This window comes from Corvus hawaiiensis, chromosome 2, assembly GCF_020740725.1.
Source record: "Corvus hawaiiensis isolate bCorHaw1 chromosome 2, bCorHaw1.pri.cur, whole genome shotgun sequence".
NCBI classification, from domain to species: Eukaryota; Metazoa; Chordata; class Aves; order Passeriformes; family Corvidae; genus Corvus; species Corvus hawaiiensis.
Window position 1 is genome coordinate 12,204,854 of NC_063214.1, and position 24,134 is coordinate 12,228,987.

General features: G+C 38.7%; 1 protein-coding gene across 2 annotated transcripts in view; it reads left to right on the top strand.

The window, feature by feature from the left end:
- Nucleotides 1-19,475, top strand: part of CXADR (CXADR Ig-like cell adhesion molecule) — a 32,900-nt gene extending 13,425 nt beyond the window's left edge. Inside the window, exons 2-8 of one of the 2 annotated variants that reach the window (XM_048293898.1) lie at nt 2,795-2,964; nt 3,629-3,833; nt 4,205-4,360; nt 5,369-5,491; nt 5,777-5,915; nt 6,267-6,453; nt 18,885-19,475. In XM_048293898.1, the coding sequence (XP_048149855.1) occupies nt 2,795-2,964; nt 3,629-3,833; nt 4,205-4,360; nt 5,369-5,491; nt 5,777-5,915; nt 6,267-6,453; nt 18,885-18,926 (1,022 nt within the window). In that variant the 3' untranslated portion in view covers nt 18,927-19,475. Of the gene's footprint in view, nt 1-2,794; nt 2,965-3,628; nt 3,834-4,204; nt 4,361-5,368; nt 5,492-5,776; nt 5,916-6,266; nt 10,771-18,884 lie in introns of those variants that run through there. The other variant, XM_048293897.1, reaches the window with a different exon arrangement.
- Nucleotides 19,476-24,134: the final 4,659 nt, after the last annotated feature.

Genomic DNA, 24,134 nt, shown 5'->3' on the forward strand with positions numbered 1-24,134 from the left:
GGCAGTGATAGGCAGGACTACTGGAGTCTAGCTTCCTAGGAGTGCGTCTCTGAAATGTAGTACTTCCAGCTTTTAACATAATTTTTCTTCCCAGTTGCCAGTGTCTTTTTCTCAGTGTTCTGCCATGAAACTGTGTGATGTCCACTTTGAAATTATACTCACATGAGTTGTCTGGCAATGAAGAGGCAAGAGATAGTTGAAGAATCTAATGCTTCTTAGCTCTGTCAGTACATATGAGTACTTGGGGGACTTCTGGTTGTACTGGCCTGTTATTTCTGCTTTTATATTTGTTTGAAATTGTCAAAGAGATGAGCAAGCAGCAGCTGAAGGGGGAGAGATATAAAACATTGATCCTACAAGTCCCATTTGTTTAGAAAAGTAGTCAAAAAAATCAACATGTGGATACTCATCTGTCCAGTTTGGTTTGGCCATGTTGTGTTTCAGCAGGTATCAACTGAAAATCAGAGGAGTTTATACTTTTTAGTAGTAGGGACGTGTCATAGCATCCCCAGAGTATGAATTCTATTATCCACTATCTGCTGTGAAAAGGCAGAGTGTTGCTCTTATATGAATTATTGTCCAGTTTGTGAAATTCTCAGCAGGTCCTCTTGTGGGGAGGGGGAAGCAAATGTGTGTGCTGTGGTCCTTTGTGGTGGAACTTCAGATGGCAGTGTGAGTGTGACTGGAGATGCTGCCACAGAGCAGCAGCTCTGCTCCAGTGATTTACTTCCGAATGAAAGCTTTTAATTTCCCAGGTTACAGATTTGAGGCTTTTAAGGAAGTAAGTAACATAATAATGTATTTGATTATCAGTCACTTAAACTCTACTTGAGTTCACATCCCTTTTCTTTAATATAGTAACATTGCAGATGCAGAAATGCAATTTGGAGATGAACTTGAGAATATTGTGTTACAGTTCCCTAATGAGGCCGTGGGGAAAAGGGAAACAAGAGTATGGAAGCTGCTGAAAAAACAGTTCAGGAATTTACATTAATAATGTAAATGCTACTGTCTATTATGGAAGCATGAATGTACTCTAAATCTACCCATAAATAGAGGTGATGGGTAGTAGTAGTGTTGTCTTTGTTTATATAGAGCTGACCAAATTTAATCTATTCACTAGTCAAACAACATTTTAAAGAGGTTTAGAATGGCTAGTTTTACACTTGGAAATCTGAAAAGATCCTTTAGGAGGGAATAGGATTTATGACAAATCAACAGGTATTCATGGAGATCACTATTATTTAGGGAACTGTTGTAATTCAACCTAGAAGCAGAGAATTAACTGTTCAGATCTGTTTACTGTGGTCAAAAAAGAGGTGGTACAAACCCATTAGAGTTGCCTTTGAAAAGGTGTCCATTGTCGGTAAGAGACATTGCACATAACTCTTTCCTACCTCAAGTTGATTTAAGTTTTTTTGGTTGGTGTTTCTTTTTTTTCCCCTTCCCCCAGACTGAAGGCAATGTCATAAAAAGTAATACTATGAATGATAGGAAACAAAATAATCCTACCTAGTTTGTTAGTAATTAACTATTCTGAAGGCCTTTTCTTGCAGGCTGTTGTCTGGAATTTAGTATATCAAGGGATTTTTCTTTCTCAAGGATTTTTTTAAATAGCTGTTAAAGATCGCATTGTTTTGTCATCAGGAAGAGAATGCAAAGACTTGATACAGAGCAAAATTTTAGTAAAGCAGAAGGATATCTGTTGGGTCCCTTCCAACTCACCATATTCTATGATCTACTGCAGGAAGCTCCTCTACTATGTGGAGAAGTGCAAGTTAGAACACAAAAGCACTGTGTAAAATGATTTTAAACTTTCACCTGAGGCTGTTACTTTAGATCTGTAAAAGGTGCCAAAGCCATCTATCTTCCTCACACTGTCCATTCTCCTGGTGGCCTTGCAGTTCTCATGGCTGTGGTCACATCTGTGTGTCTGTCTAGCAACCTGCACACATAAAATGACTGAAAACCTGAGCTTGGTTTCCAAGAAGGTGGACAAAACAGTAGCTGTACCAGTGCAAAACCCATTTCCATCATGAGCAAAGGGTGTGCTTTCCACATCCTGGCTGTGATGTGCAAGCCTGCTCACTTGATATAAGGGACGCCTGTGTTTGTTGTGAAATAGGGGGAATCTTGCTTCAGGCCTTTTGAGTAGCTCTTTTTGCGTCACTATATGGATTCTTTTTCAGGGTTGAATTGAGGAAAATTTCTTGTTTGGAAGCATGTTTGCCTAGAGGCATGCGGATAAGGATTGCACAGCCTTTTTAGAGGAGTAAGACAAACAGAAAAGACAAACAAATGCAAAAATACTCGTTGAGATGTTTGAAAAAGATTAATTTGTCCTCTGTGTCCCTGTAGATAGAGGAGCCCCTTATAGCTCAAGGCAAAGTAACTTACTTCCAACCCAGGACTTCTCAAGAATTCTTTCTAATCTGGCAGACTTCATTACTGTTCCATACTTTCATTTTACAGTGAGGGAGTAATAGTAAGGTGATTATATAGTGACTTGAAAAATCTGCTGTTGGAAATGTTTAGTTTAGGTTTGTGTGGGACTTGAATTGTGCAAAAAAGAAAAAAGTATGGCTTGAAAGATGTAGCTGCCTGTTGGATGTAATTCCGAATGAGCAGCACGGGACTTCGTGCTGTGTTGGGTAACAGGATCTGCACAGGCTCTTCAGCGGTGACCAGTCTGACTGATGGCATGATTTCTAGACAGGAAAAGTATGTCATAGAACACTTACAGTGAAAAACTGTGTGTGACTTGTTTTCAAAACATAAAAATATGTTTTTATAGGTCTAACAAGAAGCCTAACTATAACTTCAGTTGACCAGTCAATGTTTGAAAAAGCACAAGGAGAGAAAGTTACGTTGCCGTGTACTTTTGAACTCTCGGAAGAAGATGAAGGCCCACTAGATATCGAGTGGGTATTGATACCAGCAGATAATCAAAAGAGGGAGCAAATAGTAAGTAGAGACTTCTTTTTGGGCAGTGTTAATTCAGTTGTTTGAGTAGGTCAATGTATGAGTTTCGTTACTGCCTTTTTAAACTTCCACCTTTTCAGGCTGGGATACTTGTGATCTTAAATTGCTTTGAAGCACCAGTCATATGAAATCTAGTGGAAGTTTTGAAATACCAGATTAAGGATGAAATGTCAAGATATTTTTCACTATAAACTTGCCTTCTAATGAAGAACTCCCAAATTAAATACATTTCAGTTCCAAAAAGGAAACTTTGATTTTGTACCTGAGTTATATTCCTTATTGAAAACAAATTCAGGAGGACTTAATTTTAACTATATTGACTCTTTTAGTTATTAATGCTTTCCTGCCTTTGGAAGTGTAATCAGTATTAGTAGGCAGGTTTTGCAGAATTAAGTTAGAGCAATTCTAAACAGTTTTCTTTCAGTCAGAAGTCAATTGTGACATATTGGTACTTGGTCAGGTGTTTGGTTAGAGTATTCATTATAATGCTGTGTGTGGTGATGTTTTGAAGATGGAGATATTTGGCTATGTCCTATGTCTGGGGTTAAAACTATAGAAAGAAACTTGAGTATTCAAATAGACCAAATTATTTAAAATGTTTGCCCACTAAGTGGATTTCTGAATCATATTTCTTTTTTTTTTATAGATAATTATGTATGCTGTAGACAGGGTTTATAATCATTATTATGCTTCTATGACTGGGCGAATGCAGTTTACAAATCTTGATCCCAAATCTGGTGATGGTTCATTGGATATCCTGAATTTAAAGGCAGCAGACACTGGCACATACCAGTGCAAAGTGAAGAAGGCTCCTGGAGTTCAAAGCAAAAAAATACAGTTGACTGTACTTGGTAAGATAATTTATTTTCTTAAATTTTCAGTGATGTTTTTTATGTGCTTATTCCATCCTATTTTCAATGTCTGAAATGAAAATTTCCAGTTGGGTACTGTTGTACTGAATCTGTGCCGATTATGGTCATTATCGAGGCCTTGGGAGGGATGGGTATAATCCTGTTCTAGGAGGTGAAGAGAATAATATTTCAAATAAAGAGTATTTTTAGAAGTTCTGTGCCTGGCTTGTATTTCATAGAAAATCTTTCAGTGCATGGAGATGGTTTGTGGCACAAACTTTATCTTTTGCAGAATAGACTGACTGCTAGAACACAACTAGTAAGCATTTTGATTGTGGCTGTTATTAATTCAGTGATGTTTTGTTTATTAGTAAAGCCAGCAAGGACCAAATGTTCCATTGAAGGATCACAGGAGATCGGAAAAGACGTTACCTTGAAATGTGTGTCACAAGAAGGATCCCCACTTCTGTCTTATGACTGGAGGAGAGTATCTGGCACACACGAACTTCCTGCCACTTCTGTGCTGAGTACTGTCAAACTTCATTTATTACTCTGAAATACTTAAAAAGATTGCAATAGTATTTTTAGCTTATATTGACTTGTGAGCATCCCAGAGTTAGTGTTACTATAGAGTAGTCAAGATCAAATGTCACTTCTGCCCTCTGAAAAAACTGACTTTGAAATGAGCTGGAGTTGATTTTGGTTTTTAATTCATGATGGGAAATGTTTCAAGCTTCAAGTTGAGATTCTTACCATTAGGCTGCAGTATCATGCTCACCCGTACCCAAGTGTTAGGAGTTACTCCTGCTTGCTGATGTTTTTGCTTTTGTGCTCAAGTGGACAGTAGGGAATTCAAAAGTGGCTTCAGTTTGATTTAAAAGAAGCAAACATATCCATTTTTTTTGTAAGCTTCTGCACTTTATTAGAGTATGTAATATCTTAAAACCTAAAAATTAGCTACGAAGGAAGAACCTAATACTGTCCTTTGTTTTGAACTTAACTCCTGGTAGTGCTAGTTGATGTCTCTTAGTTCTTGTTTTGACAGTGAATGGTTGATCATTAAAGTCCTTCTCTGTACCACTGAAGACTTTAGGCTACTGTTGTTATGCCCCTTCTTTCTTCACATCCCAAATTTGACTCATGGTAACAAAAAGAGCAGTTGACAATATCGGTGCTGGACAAGAATGAGTGGGAAATTGTGCAAGAGTGACTTGTAACTTACTAAAACCATGTTAGTTTTGGGCTTGTAAATGTAGGTTTGGGGACACTGAGAGTGTTGTCAAGAATCTAGACACTACCTAACTTGTTCAGCAAGTAGAGCAAGTCAAATGCTGTGGAATACATTTCTAACAGGGTAAGACTTTTACAAGCAATAGCATTTTACAGCATGATAGAGCTTTGTTTTAATCTGGATATCTTTAATATGACATTTTAAAGTTAAGATTTCATGTATGTGCTGGATTAATAATTCTATGAAGTTGACTATGGAATTATATTTAGGCAAATGATAAACCTCTACCTTCTGTTGTTTGTAGATAAAAATACAGGGGAACTTCTTCTGAAAAATGCCTCTCGAGAGTATTCTGGTACATACAACTGTGTGGCCTCAAACAGAGTTGGCACGGATGAATGTTCTGTTGAGCTGAATGTCACCCCTCGTAAGTGTTTGCTGTGTAATAGTCACACAGTGTTCTGTGTGTTAAACCTGAACAGTCTTTTTCTCTAAACTCCTAAAAGGTTTAAAACCCCAACCCTGTTATGTAACTTGTGGGTGCCACTTCAAGTCTTACTGTTTTAAATGCATGTGACTGAGCACTTCCCCTCTGATTCAGTGATGTATTATTGACCTGCCTCATATGAAGCATACTGGGCTTAATGTTAAAAGAAAGTTGGTCTTATAACTTTGACATTTAACAAACAGTATTGTTATTTGCCTATTCTAGCCGTAAATACAGCTGGTATAATTACTGGAGCTATTATAGGAACCCTGCTGGGTCTCGCTGTACTGTGTTCTCTCATCTTCTGTTGCTGTAAGAAGCACAGAGAGAAGAAATATGAGAAAGAAGTACATCATGATATCAGGTAACATGTCTCTAGTTTCTGAGCAGTATTATTGGAAGATTAACTTTTAAATGTGTATTTCTGCAAATAAGTTACTTAACAGTTGAGATTTCTGTCTTAATCTGGAAATCTTATTATAACACACTGATGGCTTGTCAGAGAACTTTTTGTGGTTTGTCTAATTTCAGTAAACATTTTAAAGGCAATGAATATTGAGGGTTTGGGGGATTTTTGTTACTTTAAAGGAAGATGTAAGGATTTTTTTGCCTACTGCATGAGAATAAAAAAAACCAAACTGAGTATTTGTTTTAAAGTAGTGGTGACTGAACTCTTGTTCTGCAACTGTTTTTTTTTTTGTTTTGTTTATTTTAGAGAAGATGTTCCACCTCCAAAAAGTCGCAGTTCAACAGCTCGCAGCTACATTGGCAGCAATCGTTCTTCCCTGGGCTCAATGTCTCCCTCCAACATGGAAGGATATACCAAAACTCCATATAGCCAAGTCCCAAGTGAAGACTTTGAACGTGCTCCTCCTCAGACCCCAGCCTTTGCACCTTCAAAGGTAGCTGCACCTAATTTAAGTAGAATGGGAGCTGTTCCTGTGATGATTCCAGCACAAAGCAAAGATGGGTCGATAGTATAAAATATTATTAATTTAAAAGCTGTTTTTTAAAGTGTTCATTGTAAGTATTAGAGAAAACTACTGTGTTCCATCCCTCATTTAAACACTGGCATGAAAGTTTCCTTGAAGAGAATATACAAGTTAGTTTGAAAAGCCACCAATTCTCATATTTAATTTTAAACTTATTAGTATATGACAGTTGAACTATTTGCTAAAAGCGTTGAAGTTCGTAAAAAAATATCGGACACTGAAGGTATTTGGACCTCTGGTAGGTTGCTGAGGAGGCTCTGACACTGTCAGCTAATGTGCAGTTCTGAATGTGTAACAGAGAGACACAAGTGGGAAGTAACAAAAGCATTTCATGTGTAGACCATGAAGTTTCTCGGAGGTCCTGAGACTTTATTCTCAGTTGTGGAATAACAGAAATATTTTAACTTGGCCACTGTCTGGTATAGTTGCAGGGGCTGAAATACCAAGGATGACTTTGGATTCTGTTCAAATTGAATATTTATGTGGTTCTTTAACCTGGTAATGTTTGTTTGGCGTACTTGAGCTCTTATTTCAGGGGCAGACAGTTACTTGATTGGTTCAATTAATTTAATTAATCTGTTCTGAATTTAAAATGGCAGTGAGTGGAAGTGTGACAGGAGACCTGGCAAGTTCTTTGAAACACAAATTTTTCTACAATAACTAGCTCTGGTCCTGTCATGTAACAATACTTATGTTATCTGATGCAAGAGGTCCTATCAGGTTGTTGGTAGTGCTATCTAAGCTCTAAAATCTACAGATCAACTGTTAATATCACAGTAAGAATTAATTAATGTATCTTTATACAGGTCTTTAAGTTAATTGTACCTTGCCTTTTCCAATGCCTAGTTAGATACTAAGACAGTGCTCTTAGGTTTTTTTCCAAAGCAATTTCCTAGAAGCTCCATAGGGATTTAATGAAACCTGTTAAGTAACTGGTATTTGATGTCTGTCCTCTTGCTCTAACCACTGTGGAAACAACTTTTTCCATATGTACCTAAGCAGTAGTCAGCCCTTGTTCAAGATGCTAATGTCTGGCTGTATGAATTTGCAAGGAGTTCAAAGCTCACTTTTCCTTGCCTCTTCAACAGCCCTGAATATTCTGAACCAATCTTCAGACTGTAGAGGCAAGAGTTCCATGTAGCTGAGAGGCAATAATTATCCAGAATTGTTGATACAAATTTCATGTTGCAAGATTAAAAACACTTCTTCCCAATTTTGCATACTTAAAGCAATACAGGAGAAACACAACAATTCCTTGTCTTACTTTCACATGTATTTAAAGACTTCTTATAGCTTCTGATGACTGTTGTTATATACCTGCAAAAGCTCCATTTAAAACTCAGTACAGTTTGCATCTGTGAATTTTTTCTTTCCTCCTGTTTTCTACCTTCTTTGTCTTGTGCTGGGGAGCAGGTGAGGGAGAGTTTTTTCAGCTTGCTCTAGCTAGAGATGTTGAACTGCAAGGTATTTTGGAAAACTGTAAAAGCACATTATAGTGTGTGCACTGATGTTGATGAAGGAAATATCTGAATAGCCTGTTGAAAGATGTTAGGATTATTTGTGTGTAGCAACAGTGTGAGAAAACAACATTCCCCCAGACTTCTAGGTTTAGTATCTGCTTTTTTGTAGCTGCTTATAGATATGTGATGAATTCTTTTGCTTACTACTAAATGTTTGTCCTATCTGTAAATAGGTGCACAATTTTTGGCTGGCACTATTAATATAAAGAAATTCTCCTGCCCATGGCAGTGGTTGGCACAAGGTCATCTTTAAGCTCCTTACAACCCAAACAATTTCACGGTTTTAACATACCCTTCATACTGAATTTAGAAACTTGAATGGCTATTAAGTAATATAGAGTTAGTTTTACACATCTGGGACTTTTTTAGATTGTAAACTGATACTGTTAGAGATCAGATTTTTTTATCTTTCATGTGTGCCTTGTCAATAAACTTTGCCTGATTGTAACTTCAGTTTTTATGAAATTTCTGGTGCCTAAACATACTGTATGAACAGGTGCTTAGATGATGGTACAGTTCTTAAAACATGACACTGTGATCTGATTTCTTGATTCTTATGTACTATTTATACCTCTTCATGCCTATTTTTGGATGTGAACTTCAGTGTCTCTCTCTCTGTATTGTTCTGTATTTCAAAACGTCACTTACTCCTTCAATTGCTAATTATGATTTGAGTGTTTGTGTTCCTGAAAACTCTTCAGTTGTTGTACCAATGAGAGGGATGATTGACTTTTATTTATGTGGTAAAGAATAGGTTTATTAAATGTGCCAAACATAGCTTCTGAAGAACTATAGATGAGGAGACATCTTTTTGCATCCAATTATTGTGATAGAAGAGACTTCCAAGATGTTAATCATACACTGATTGTTTACCTTTAAACTAAGGCCTTCCTTGATGAAAAGGGTATAGTTACTATAAATACAAGTTGAGTGCAAGACTAAACTGAATCACAGACTGAGAGAGATCTATAAACCTAAGGAACAAGGCAGCAAACCTACTAAATTTAGTTCTAAGCCATCTGTGGACCTATGTGTATTTTGGTGGTTTGGGGTTTTTTTAAATTAATTTTTTGTTTGTTTGTTTTGGTTTGTTTTTGGTTTGGCCTGAAACCCTGTAACTTACAGTCAGGTAAGCCCTAGGACACAAACCCAGAGACCTGTCTCAGTAAAGCACGCAGAGCGGAGTTTACACATGCTTGATGCTCTGTCAGCTTGTGCAAAATAATAAATGGACAGAAGGACAGCCTGATGTGCCCTCAGAGCCTGGCTGTTAGGCTTAGCAGCCTTGACAGTGTCTGTCTATTTATGTAATTGCATGGAAAAATGAAAGAAATGGAATCTGACACAGTCCTTATCTGAAATATAGAACCTCTGACTTGGGGTAAACTCTGCCTCAAGTTGCTATCATCATGCCTTTTTGGGTGGATGCAACACTACTATGAAAACATAATACTGCTACTATGAATTATAAATTGTTTCTTTTGTCACTAGATTGTTCACTTACACTGGATTATGATTCTCAAAAGCAACTACTGTATTTAACAATAATTTCTAGGTGTATGGGAGATGAACTGGTTAAACATGTGAGGTGTCCGATGTGGCAGAGAGCTCTGCTGACAGAACACTTTTAGGAAGTAATGGCAGCTGATATACCATTTAGGAGGTGGCATTTTTAATGTCTCATTTTATTAAAAAAAGGGGGAGGGAAGGGGAGGGAGTACCATTGTGTAAATACTATAAGTGAGCTCAAGAAACCTCTAGTTAATGTCATGACTGTAAACTTGCCTGTTGACGACTACTATATATAGAAAGAAACCCCATAATTTTAGCATGGTGTGAATAAAGTGTTAGATTTGTAATACTGTAGAGGTTATGTAACACTTGTCCATACATTACAAGAAGTTTTCATCAACTTTCTGCAGTGGATATTTAAAGATACTTGTGTGAAACTTCCTTCCCTAAAAACGAATACTTCTTCCAAAACTGTGCGGTGCACAAAAATGCCTTGTTGGAGGGGTAAAACATGACTTTTGAAAGAAATGTACAACGCATACATCTTTCTCAGCTCTTGATAGTCTCATTCATATTAGATGTATGCTTCCTGTTTAATAGTGCAAGTAAGACTTCTGAATTGCAAGTTTTTCTGTAATGCTGAATATTGTATATTACTGGTTTCCATGACAAGCTTTTAGTTTTGTTCTGAGCAATGTATATATTCTGGGTCACTCTAGGTCTTTGTTCCAGTCTAAAGATATTATGCTATTTGTGTCACTTAAACCTTGTTTTATACACTTGATAGGTGCTTTTTGGGGTCCTTTGTTTAATAGTCCCCTAGCATTGAGGCATAGCTCAGCTGAAAGCAGAGCAATAACTTTCTGGGATCCAAAATGTTACAATGTTACATTACACTTCTCATGCACAAAGCATGGACTTTGAACACTGATATGAATTTCAGTATGAGGTTTTATATTCACACTTTTGGGGGAATGGTATTTTAAAATACAGGTATTGTGAGTGAATTTGTAAAAAAACAAAATCTAAAATTTTGAACTGCTGTAGTTCCAGGACAGACTTGTGTACTTTTTGAAATAAAACTGTTGGAGAAAACAGTAGTCTGTCTTTATTTTAAAGCAGCACTTGTGTATGGCATCAGCTTTCTCTCTATGTAATTGGAAGTGAACTAATAAATATGGCTGTGTATACCATGGTGGCATGAATAATTTTATTTGTTGCTCTTTTCCCCCCTTCCAAGGCAAGTAAAACTTTAGATATTTTAAAATATGCACTTTTAGATGGGATTTTTGGTTGTGGATATCAATAGTTATTCTGAAACATATGGATGGAAAGGAACTTTAGATTGAATTTCATCCCTCTTTATTTTAGGTAGAACCAAAAATTCCTGTAACTGAGTAATCTTTGTCTTTAAAGTTCAAACAAGCAGGGTGACAGCACTCAAAGCATGTTGATAAAATGCTCAGGTTTTTTGTGTTTAATGTGTTAATACGCATCTTTTTAAATTTCAGTGAAGTTGACTCAGAATACTCTGCACCACTTGACCTTGCAAACAAACTGATTATGGTCCTTGTTTTACCTGAGATTAATGTGATTTCTCCAGTGTCATCTCGGGTGTATATCCAAAGCCTGGCATGGGCTCCATTTGCATTAATGGCATGTATTAACTTCATATTGTTGGAGGCATAATTAGCTTACATTTGCTCATAATGTACGCATGTTCATATGTTACAATGCATGCCTATGTTCATATAATAGTGTGTTCTGGGCCAGACCACACAATACATGTGTGCACAAGCATGTGAAGTTAAATGGAGTACTGGTGAATAAACCTCTAGGATTTTTTTTTATTTCAAATTAAGGTTCATGCTTAAATACAAAAGGAAACCTAATAAAAGTGGAAGTTCATATTTGTCTCTATTTATAGAGTTCTAAGAAACCTTTCTTACACTCTTTTTAACATTCATGTCGAGACTTGGGAAAGGGTGGAAGTATTGAATTTAGGGTGGCAGTTTTGTCACAGATGGCTCTTGCATGCTTCAGCTGCTCCTCAGGTCTTTTAGTTGGAGGATAGGTGACAGTGAACCAGAAGTTGAGTACCTCCAGCTTGTCTGTGGAATTCCAGCAAAGCATCTAGAACTTTCCTGAGTGTCCTGACAGAACAGAGGGCACTCAGCACCTGGTAGGTCTACAGAACCTCTGTGGTCCTTTATATGTGTATTAGGCAATGCCTTGGATAAAATTTCATAAAAGGTCTGGCTGGCTGTTTGTTTGTTTCTCTGAACATCTTGGCTGTGTCTTTGAGCTTAAAATTTGTTTCCCTGATGGAGCAGCTTGAGTTCTTTCAAAGCTCTGTGGTAATACTGATAGGCAATTAATTGCTAGGCTCTTTTAAAAAGCAGGTAAGGACAGCAACTTAGCCTTGTTTCCTTGCTTCTGTTAAATTCATAAAGCAGAATAGTTTGTAAAGAAAATAGCTGATTAAGTAGCAGAAGTAAGAGTAGGACGAAACAAAGCTATGAATGTTGCCTACCTTTCCAAATCTCAGCTTATTCTAAAAGTACCTTTCGCTTGTGTATGACTGTAGGTGATTGCTCAATACATGAAGACTTGCATCTAAATATAAAAATAATGTGTATACTTGAGTTATGATGATTCTGTTGCTTTTCTTAATTTGCTTTAGGCTTTTTGCAGAATGGTGCAGGCACAGCTACCAGGAGAAGAGAATGAACCTTTAATTTTATAAAATAACCACTCTGGCAGAAAACTGGCCTGGAGGATTGTGTTGTCCCTGCTTCTGACTTCCATTCAAAGTCAAGTTTCTGGAAATAGGGAGCCTTTAAGTATCCTTTGATTTTCCTATAGTTGGAAATCAAAGTTAGTGTCACTCTTGTAAGCTGGTATTTTGAAGACTTCAGCTTTCAGCTGTTGAAGCACTGGTCAGGTTGCTTTGGATATGCAAAGTCAGTAGCATTTAGTGGCAGCAGCCGCTATTTGGGTCCTCATTTTTAGTGAAATTTCTTTTGGTCCATGCTGTCTAGAGAAATAGATGAAGGACAATTGTATCATATTATTTGGGGAACAAAGCAGTGCAATTCATACAGGAACCCTGCATGATGCCAGGGTTGATGGATGGAGGGAGGGGAGCATCTTTGTAAGGAAGTCGAGCTTGTTGCTTACACAACTTGATTATATAACAGTTTTAAAAAGTGGCAATATTAGAAGAGACATTAACATCTGAACGCACATCATTTTATCTTTGGTAATCTAATTTTTTCTTGAGGGAAAAACCTCTGGAGGCAGTGTGTCCACTGGGAAGTGCAGGGAGCTGTGTGATGCCTTGACAGTTGTCCCACTTCCAGGGCTGGCTGCTGTGGCTCTGGGAGCTGCAGGCAGGGCAGAAGTTGAGTGCTGTACCTGAAGGGTATTGTACTCTCTTTCCTAGAGAATTTTTCCTAATTGCAAAGCAGGGAGAGGAAAGCAGTGAGTCTGATCTGTTTCTGGGGAGTTTTGTTTCAGGAATGTGGACTCTGGAAGCATGCATGAACTTTGCAACTTCTTGAAGCCTTTTCCAGCTCTGGTCTCCAGCAACATCTGGCTTAGGGGTTTTCAGAGTCTGCAGAACTTTTTTGCATTTAGAGTTGCTTTTGTAGCCAGCATACCTCGCTGCTTAAGTTGCAGAGCCTTGTACTGTGCCTACCATCCATAATTTCTGCATGTGCTGGCTTTGGTTATATTACTAACAGTACTGTATAAAGAAGCAGAAGAAAGTGTAGATTCTCCTGAACACCCCAGACAGGGCAAATGGTGACAGCTCAGCTTTTTGGTGGTCTGGGCGCAAACATCTCCAGGGGTGTGGCGGTCACTTGGGTTAGAATTTGCTATGAAGAAATACTGAATCAGATGGTAAAGAGCTATAAAAGTAATTTAGTACCATTAGTAAATAGTTTCCAATTATGCCAGGTTCTGTGTGAGTAGGAAAGCAGCTTGAGCTTTTGTTTCTTGTGGCCAGTACAAGTGAAGTAACACCTCTTTATAGCTTGTTACTTGTCCTGCTCAGCGATTTGTAATTGAAACTATTATCCCATCCAGGGATCTGAATCTCACTATTTCGTGCCACTTGGTAATATTTTACCTGTGAAACATCAGTGGGGATTAGTCAGATTTCAAGGAAGTTAAAGTGTGCAGCGGAGCATTTGTTCCAGATATTTAAGGGCTCTGATTGCAGCCCCAGCCACTCACAGATGACTCCTCAGGCAGCTGAGTGGGTCGTGTTTCAAAGAAACTATTTGCTGAAGTCAAAACACTTGTGCTATGCCTTACTTAGCTGTAGGAGATCAAGATAAAATTAATTTAAGATTTCTGTTTCCCAGTACAATAGCTCAGGTGGGAGGGAAGCCGATACCTTAGACCAGGAATAAAGGCAACTGGTGGGAATACATAAGACTACTGAATTGTTTTGACTGCTAAAGAAGATGCCAATTCTGGGGCACAGCTGGTGGTTTGTGAAACATGTCAAAAAGCTTATGTTGTGGCTGCTAGCACTGCACTTCTTCTCCAGATAAATAAAATGTCCTTCCATGTCACTTCCAATCCTGTAACTGTCAAGACCAGAAACAGTTCATCTCAGCTGTAAAATACAAAATAAAGCTTGCAATTAGTTTATTTTCACATATACTTCCCTCTTGTTGGTACATGAGAAAAATTCAGAGTTACTGAAAGGACACAGCTTGAAATGAACTGTTTGATCTTGCCCTGGTTTCATCCTTGTAGTCTGTAACTCAAAATGAAGTTGCTTAGGCAATGCAATATCTTTTGCTTTGGACTTGAGTTGTGGTTTGGATGACCTCTTTAGGTAGTATATTTAATTTAATGACCTTGTATCCCTATTTAAGATGGGAAAACTCACTGTGTTTAAAATATGGAACTTCAAAAAACAAAACAATGCTGTGGATTCCCATGCTGTCTCCAGCCCACTTGGAAAAAAATGATGATTAAATATGAGTGCTTTGTATGGAAACCGAGTAATAAATGTTGTTTGGGAATTATGAGTGTCCCCCACAGCTGATGCTTTCGTAGCCTCTGTCCCTATCTCTCCGTGCCCAAATGTGACCGACCGTACAGTGCCCTGCAGTGACTTGCTAAGAGTGTTTTCCAGCAGAAAGCTGAGGAACCTTCTAAGGTGCCGGGTGGTTATTTCCTTATTCTTTACTCAGGAAAATAATTGAGTTAATAATTGAGTTAATAATCAGTTAAACCTTTTTTTATTTAATAAGTTCTAATAAAAAGCTCTAGAAATGTACAGTTGAGTTATGAATGTAGTTTTTGATAGGTTTTAGCAGTTGTGATGAGAAACACTATATTTATATCATCTGTGCACACACTGGTGCTAGGATTGAAGTCGTACTTCTACATCCCTTTTATTTACCAAAAAAATAGGTGTCACTATTGCCCAATTGCCTAGTATGGACCAGAGCTTAGAGCTACTCATTAAAATGTTAATATTCTTCAGACTGAAGTTAAGGTCACCAATGATGGTTCTTCATGTGCAGCTCATTTAGGGAAAAAAAATCCTCAGCTCGATCATCAGTGTGTCTGTTGGTTTTCATTTAGTAGCAAGACAATGAAAATTGTGATTCTTGTGCAGATAACCTACAGCTCTGATCTTGCTAGACTTGCATACTTGAAAGGCATCAAAGTTCTAAACACCAATTCTGTGGTTTTGAAATCAAGGTTATGTTGCTACTTTGAAGTATTTTACATGTATAACTTTAAGTATGATCTATGCACATCTCAAGTGGGTGGGCAGGCAGGAATCTCAACCAACTCACTAAAATCCATTATTCCTAGATGAAAGGACTGGAAGGAGGGTTAGAGCCTTTATGCTCAACAGTCCCTTTTGTTGCCTATTAGAAATTAGCATAATTTCCCTGCCCCTGGTGTTACCTGAGCAAGCTGGGATTTCAGCTGACAGTGAAAATTGTGTCGTTACGTTATACATGTGAATTTAATTCTGACAACATCTCATGTCTATGCCAACCATATGAGCTGGTTCATTAGCTGCTGGCTTTGTGGTTTGTACGTGGGGGGAGAATTGCTGAACGTGCAAGGAGGGTGAGGACATCCTTAATGCATGATAAGGCTGGCAGAAGCTCACTCACCAGCAATAAAAACAATAACAAAAGAATCCCAAGGCAGAGGACTCTGATTAAAGACATGGAGAATTAGGGTTGATGTCCTGGCTCTGTCATGACTTAGTTGCGTGGTGGGTTTTTTTTATTTTTTATTTTCTATTGACATTGACATTTCCTTCTCATTCATCATCTCTTATAGCTGTTAGAATGGAGTGTTCTGTTGACTCTTCATGACTTTTGGAGCTAGAGTTTCCAATTGCACTGTCATTTGTTTTTAAAGCTATCCTTGGCAAATCTTTTCAGTCTTCACCAGTGCCCCTCTAGTACTTTTTTCCATTTCTTTCATAATCTTAGGAAATTTTGAAATGCGTTTATTTAAAGATAGTTATCTTGATGAGACCATCTGCTACATCCTGTTTTTTAATTCTGTCCTGACAGCAGTCACTCTTCCAGTACTTCTGGTGATCCTTGAGTATTTCAGGTTGCAGGAAAAATAATAGTAGAGCAGATCCCATTAGGGAGCTTCTTGAGGGTGAAAGATCCCCCAAAGCCCATTGCCAATGCGAGGGGAAGTGTCCTCATCGCTCCACTGGGTCACTTGATACTCCCTCACCACCCTTTCCCTGCTGCTCACTGCAGGTGTCTTTAAAGGTATTCTCAGAGTGAGATAATGGAAATACAGACTCCAGATGTGTTGAGTGTTTCCTTCACCATTACTGACCTTGGAGGTGTCTAACCCTGTGTGTGACAGTCTGAGCTATAACCAGAAAGGTGGAAAGCTCCTTCTTGGCATCACTGGCCCTGTCAGTAACAGATTATCTGCGTCTGGTGTTTTGTACACTTTCCCTCTGCCTACAGCTTCCCACTTACGTTGGTGCCTGACCTTCCTCTTTCTATCACATGCTGCCTTTTTATTCCTGACAGGGGTATGGATTTCATTACTGGAGCAGGACAGAGTTTTAGGCAGGTTTCTCCTTTTTTCTGCTTGTGGTATGTTGCTTTTGATCACGCTTTTGTGGAGGGTCATTCTTTTTACTGTCACTTTCTATCATCTTTCTTTGTTCCTAATCAGTTTTACTCACCTCTGCTTTAGGCATTAGGCACTTTAAACTACATTTCATACAGTGTATTTCAGACTGGCCCCTAGTTTTCCAGCTTAAACTTAATAGGGTTATGATTGCAAGCACCTGGGCAGACAGTAGTTTCTTATTAACTGATAGTTTTCCTTGCACGATCCAAAGGACTTACCACATCTTGTTTATAAGTTACAGCACTGAGAGGTGGATGTTTTATTTTTTATTTTTTATTATTTATTTTTTCTTTATTATAGCTGCATGAACAGCTTCTAGCTGCATGCTAAGGTTCACTTGCCAGACTGCATTTTTCATTATTTTAATACTTTTTTTTTTATTGCTAGAGATGTACTTGGATGAGAAGGAAAGAAAAAGAAAATCAAGATGGAAAGTATCAGGGCAGTGCAGGCAAGGGAGAACAGATTGTGTTATATTTGTTCTGTTTTGCCTTTCTAGCTCATTTAAGTATCAGATTTTAAAAAACATTTGCTTTTCCAAACAATTGGGGTATCAAGAGCTCTCCCCCCATCCCAGCTCATCTCTGTGTGCCACATAGCAGAATTTTCTCCATAAGCAGGCTATGCTAATTGTGTCTTGGCTCACTCGTGAAATGGAGCAAAGAGGGTGTGCTTGATGGAGAGATGTCATTACATGGACCCCCGCTTGCACTCCTGCCGTATCCCTGAGAAAAGCTGGATTTATAAATGTTTTGGAGTGCAAGAGCACTGTTTCTTCAGGCTCTTCCAGTAGAATGGGATAGGATGAACTGTGTGGGGGGCAGCCTAAACTTTAGAAGGTGTATGGTTGCTAATTATTAACTTGAGAACTATTAATGCAAGAGGTGGGAAATAGGAGTGCTGTTCAATCCATGGTGAAAAGACAGGAATACAGAAAGGACGCTTCTGGCCTCAGTGCTCAGTCCCAGTTAATGCACCTCTTAATATTGCCCACAAGAATAATTATGTGAACAATAGCCAGAATGAAGTTGTACTGCAAGTTCTCATGCCAGGTAACAGCTTGAAATAGAAAGAAGCCAAAGGTCATGATTTCATGCCAAGCAGAACTTAATGCTGATTTGAGTTACACTTCCAAGCAAAGTTTAGGGAAGGCACTCGGTTCCTTTTGCTGTTACGTGCAACTGGAGGATTCCATTTGATGTGTAATTCTAATTGCAGTGTGACAGTGTGCAAGGAGAAAGTGAGATGTTGCAGAAATAGCCTGAGTCAGTTGTTTTAATTACTGGTCTTACGGAGCAACTACTGTGGCATTGAGGCACGTCTTAAAAATCTGTGAGGATGGGTGTAATTATACAAAGGCCTGTAACAAGCTGAAATTAGGAAATAAAATGAGATGTTTCCAGTAAACACAATACATCCATATACATTTGTGGATTATTAGCTAGGAAGAGTTGTTTTCTGGTGTATTTTTGCAGAATTAATAAACACTGTCAGCAGTGTTTAGGTACAGGCAGCATGTCAAAAGTGCGTTTTGTAACATGGAGTTGTGGCAAAAATGCTGAGTTATCATTTTTCTAACAATACCAGTCTAGAATATGAAGTCAAAGAATACAGAGCTGATAGGAACTGTAACTGGAACAAATAATCATTTTTTATTATCTTTTTACAAAACATCCCCAGATAAGTCAGTAACAATAGTCAAGGAACTGGAACTGACTTCTAAGGAAATGGTGAAATGAGCAAGTGTGCAGGTTGGGATGAGGCACTTTGAGAAAACTGAGTGTTCATAGCAGTAAGCAGCAAAACTGTGTGGTTCTTTGACAATCCAAGTTACTGGTATGAAACTTAGGAAAGAGTGGATTTTGACAGGTACTTTAAAAGTGCAATGCAGTAGGTATGCACTGGGAAACTCATGAGATACCGAAAGATTCCTGTCAAGTTAAACTTACAGTTATTTATAGACAACTGATAAATGAAGTTTCAATTTGCTGTACCACTGCATCTCTTTGCTGTCAGACACTGGTATAAACCCTAATCCGAATGACCACAAGTTGGGTGATGATCTGAATAGTGCATTTAATTACTGTATATTACAGTATCTAGCCTCCTCTTCATATAGATTAATGATATTCTTTCTTTTTGTAGTATGACATCGCACACAAGATTGGTGACATAACAGTGGTATAAACATGAAGAAACAGGCATCAGTTTTTGCATGACTTTCCAGTATGGTGAAACTGAAGTACATTATGAAATGAAGTGCTGGTTGTTTTTTTTTACTTGATCTCACTTTAGATTCAAGATTTTTAAGTAGGCTGTATTCAGTTTTGTAAGTACCAAATTTTTTCTTTTTCATATTTTTAATGCAAAGTTTACAAAGCCACTCCTGATGTTTTTCTTACTACTTTTGTGTTTTGAAAAGCGTGCACCATCACTCCTCTCTGCTTCCCACACCCACTTCCTGGAGATGCAAAAAATTGTGAAGTTAACAAAATCAACTCAGGTAGCAGAAATATAGCCTTAAGCAGCAGGGTGTTAAAGAGATTGTAATCTGAAATAGAGTAGTTTTGGGTTTTCCTAGCTTTCTGGTCTGCTGATTTCATAGGAAGTGTGTCATCTATTGAATGCTGTACTGATACCCATGAGGGTTTACAAACTGTGTGCAAAATGCATTGTGTTTTGAGATTGTATATATTTTATAGCACTAAATAAAATATACTTGAATGTTACAGTTAACACATGCTTCAGCAAAATCTGTTAATGCAGGTGGTGTGGTAATCCATGTCTGGGCACTTCCTTATTCCTCCTGCTCCACAATTTACCATGCAGGAGTCCAGAGGGAAGAAGAGTGTCATCTTTAAACCAGGCTGGTTACGGGGTCCCCATTGCCTCCTGTAGTGTGGAGACTTTGGATATTGATTTCCTAATGAAAATATTAATCTACTTAACCATGTAAGAATGAGACTACTGTAATCTGATCTAATGGACTGGAATTTACTAAATTAATTTTTGGAGCCTGGTACCCTGCTGATACTTGGGCATTTTTGGTAAGTCGTTACCTGTCACAGTCCACGTAAATCAGAGCACACTGAAGGACACACGGAATTTAAGCAGTAGCAGTGAGCATATGCAGACTCAAACCTGTCTTTAACTACATCCATCTGTGCTCTTGAGAAATACTGGTGCTGGTTTCTAACTATTGTAAATACGTAGATATTAATTTAAACCTTAATCTAGGGGCATGTGTTATGCTGTGGTCTGAAGGCAACCACATAATCCATTGTGAAACTGGTGGTTATAATGTTGAAAAGTTATTAAATTATTTCTGCTTCTGTTTTTGAGAGGAGCACAGCTAATTCGAGAAAAAAACTCAGATACTATCAAGCAAAAGTTCCATTTAAGAAGTTTTGTCACTGCACACGAATAGTTGAGTAAAACCATCTAAGGAAATAGGAATAACTTCCTCAGAAAAATGGAAGCATGGAGGGTTTCTAACTATCACAGGTTCAAGTAGCCAATTAAAAAAAAAATTGTTCCAAATCTAAGTTCAATGTTGTAATTACAGAAAAGATACTTTGCCTTTAAGAAGCACTTGTTTTTATGCCAAAATATTTCATTCTGCATTCTCTCCTTTGACTCCATGCTGCCTAAACTTGTCTCTGAGTGAAACTGGCAAGTAATTAATAAGGGTAAAATTCCACTGGGATCAGTATGAAAGTTGCCTTGTCAAGAAGCAGCAACTGCCTGTTCTGTTTAGTGTATGTTCTGTAGTGTAATGATTTGTAGACAGAATTTACCTTTTTTACTACAGTGTGCTCCATATAAGATGAGTGTCTTTTTCTGCCCTCAGTGATCACCATCATCTAAGTGCTTCATTGCTGGTGTTTAAGAAGGTAGGAGAAAGGTGGGAGTAACTGTGCAAGCTTATAGTTTTGTTTAGAAAGTGAATTTCATAGAACTCCTTTTCTGCAGAAAAATTTGCAAAGCTTGCTGCACCAAAGTACGTTCTTAAAGGAATAAGTGAAATAAACTTCTTTTGTACTTAAATTCCTGTCTAAATTAATAGGTATATATTGTAAGTAAAAAAAAAAGTACAATTGCTGTTATTGAAGGTAAACGTGTGTCAATTTTGCAAAGAAATTTGCATTATTTTTTTTTCCAAGAAATTAGTAACTGTAAAACTTCCCTGTCATCTCTCTAAGGAGTTGCTTGGCTAATACCCATGTTCGTACCGGATGTCCAGATACTGGGTTTTTCTGAAGGTGCTGTGTGTTGAGTAGTTAGTCCAGAGGTCAACCCTGCCTGAGGTCACCAAGGCTGTTAACTTTATGTTGCTGTGGTGTAAGCAGGACACAGGTTTGAAAGCTTGTCGGATGCCATACAGGAAGTCTGAAGATTTATTCTCACTCTCAGTCTGTTCTCTGCCACCTTCTTCAGGCTTGAAAGATATGATGAAGAAGCCTGGGGGTTGTAGATTATTGTGACCAGATGGCTGTTTAGGACTGATTGGAGATATCAGGGGAAGTTTTTACTCAGTATGGGTTATTTTTTCAACCATTTATCCTTTCTATTACATAGAACAGCTTGGTCACACAAGGTTAGCAGGTGGAAAATTCCCTGACACTTGTGCCAACACTATTAAATAAGGAGAAGTAGTGCATTTCACATACTTCACTTCTTGCTAGGGCTTGCTTGTTACAGGAGAGTTTAAGCATGTGTTTGTTTGGTAGCTGTGCTCCTGTCCATACCCAAAAGAATCTTGTGTGGTGTTTTGCATACAAGTCAGCTGGCCTGGACCTGGAGGGTCACAAAGCCCGATTGTCATCTATAGCAGCTGTATCTTTGCTGCAAAGCAGATTAACTTGCAGTGCCTTCCCTCCATCCCTGCATACGACATTGTTGTACCAAATGGGAGCAGTGAGATCGAGCTGCTCCTTCTCTCCATTTAGGTCATACCACTTCAGTTCTGTTTCTCCAAAAGCCATTATAATGCTGGGTGTCTGAGGAGCAGCGTCATGCTCAGCTGTTCTCACCCTTCCCAGGATCTTCTCTGTGGTGGCCAGGCCTTGCAGTCATGTGGAACCTTGGGAAAACTGTGTTGTTGCCAAGGTTGGTTCTGTGGGCTCAGACTGCCTTGGTGGGGTCTTGCACACTCCGTACGGTACAGGGCAAGCCAGGCGGCTTACCAGGTGAACTGTCCCATGGTCAAGGGGGGGATTTGGATTCAAACAGTGCCCTGCAGGCAGTATGGGTGCAGCAGGCTCAGAAGCTGTGCCAGTGCAAAGCAGTTTCACGTTGCTACAGCTGTATCCATGTCTGAAGTGGTATCGTTGTAAGTGTTTGCATAAAATTAAGAAACCTCAAACCGTGACTCCGGCGTGTGAGTTTTGAATGGCAGCATTTGGCATGCTGCAGAAAGATTTGGCCCAGCCTGCTTTGACTCTTCTTTCCTGGCCTTGGGCTCCCTCCTATCTTGTCAGCCTAAGCACTGGTGCAGCTGCTGTGAGCCACATCAGAGACATGATATGGTTTAAAATTGCTTACATATGGTGAAGTGTAGTTTGAACTCGGGTACATTCATCATTCAGTTCAGCAGGCAGCTGCACTGGTATTTGTGCTGACAACAGGGGAAGGAGGCAGTGTGAAAGTGAAAAGAAGGATCAAAGTACAAGAAAAAGGCAGACAACAAACAACTTTCAGCAGCAGGGCTAGAAGGGCCCAAGGCACTCAACTGCCATGATCTGCGCAGGGACTTGGCCCAGGCAAATTCCAGAGGAGCTTTCCAGCTTCAGTGCTCTGTGATCCTGTAAAAAATAGCCAAATTGTCTCTGCATTCAAAAAGAGGTGATCCTCAGCTGCGGTGCTTGAAGGCTACAGAATCCTCAGCTTTTGGCACTGGTGTTTCCAGGCACCTCTATCCTCCTACCATGTGCAGAAACCTTTTATTCTGAGTAGGATGCACAGCTTGCATTGTATTGCATGTGCATCCCATTGCCTGCCACACGTATGAGCCTTCCTTTGTGTTCATAGGTATCCACAGCATGTTCCCAGGGCATCCTGCTCCAGTCAGTGCTGGGAGAGAGCATGCTGGCAGCAGTTGCCACTTTCCTTTTAAGACTTAAAGGAGATGGTAGGTGATAATGCTGATGTTGTCATCAACTATGAGCTTGCAAAAACTGTATGCAGTTATTTCATGTGACTCTGAAGTAATTCCAAGTCTCTCCCTAAGGCATCTTGTGGAACATCCACGTGGGCAAACCACCTTTGGCTTCAGCAGCCGTGCAGGTGGGTGACTGGCACTGCAGTTCCCTCATCAGGCTCCAGGTCTCCTGAGTTACTGACAAAATATAGGTGGGTCAAACACAAACAAAGGGAAATAACTTATTTCAATCTCAACTCCAGTAGCATGTGGAAGGTAAACAGGGAAATCGTTACTTAAAAGGGAACCCCAGCATCTTTCACTGTAATTCAATGCCACATTCAAAGACTCCTTGCTGAAATCTGCATGCTGGAGACCCAGCCGACTGGATTTTAACAACACTGTTAATATAACGTAGCTGCAACTTCAGTGTCGTTCATTCCAGCTCATTTCTATTCCTCACATGACTTTCATTGTTTACAGGAAAATGGGATACATTAAGAATCTCAAGTAATTTATTTTGCAATACATTGCAGGTTGAATTAATGCTCAGGAGGCAGCTAGACATGAGCTGACACTGAAAATGCAAAAATATTTACAATGCGCTGTATGTACCATGTTCTTTATGAATAATTTACCTTTACAAAGTAAACTATATTAATTTCAATTATCACAACATAAGCCATGAAAGTTTGGGCTGGCAAAAATATGATAATGGGATTAATGCCATTTTCATTAACACTGGGTCACTTCTGCATTTTACCATTTCTGAGTATCTAACTTGACAATGTCTTTTCTCTGTCCTCATGACATTAATGCAATAAGAATTTGCTGTCCTTACAGAAAAATTGTGTTCCCTTCACATATGTTCTTCTGACCTTTTTCCTCTTAACAGAAATCAGACTTTTCCATCAACTCCAATTATCCTGTTTCTGAGGTTAACAGAAAAGAAGGTAGTAATTCTAATTAATCTCATGTCATGCACTAACATGGAGATGAGGTGCATGGAAGCCTTGCAGGACTCCTCAAAGGAGTGAATTGCTGAAACTGGGAAAGGGAGCACTGGCACACCAAATCCTGTCCTATGACAGACAAAAAAGTTTCACACATTAAAATCCATAATTCCACAATTTCTATACATGTTTTTATCATTTAAATCAGGAACTAGGCATTTCTGTGATGGGTGTGTTTAGAAGTAGCTAGGCTGGTTTCAAACCTTAGAGCAAAATTTTAGAAGATTAACTGTTTTTAACAGT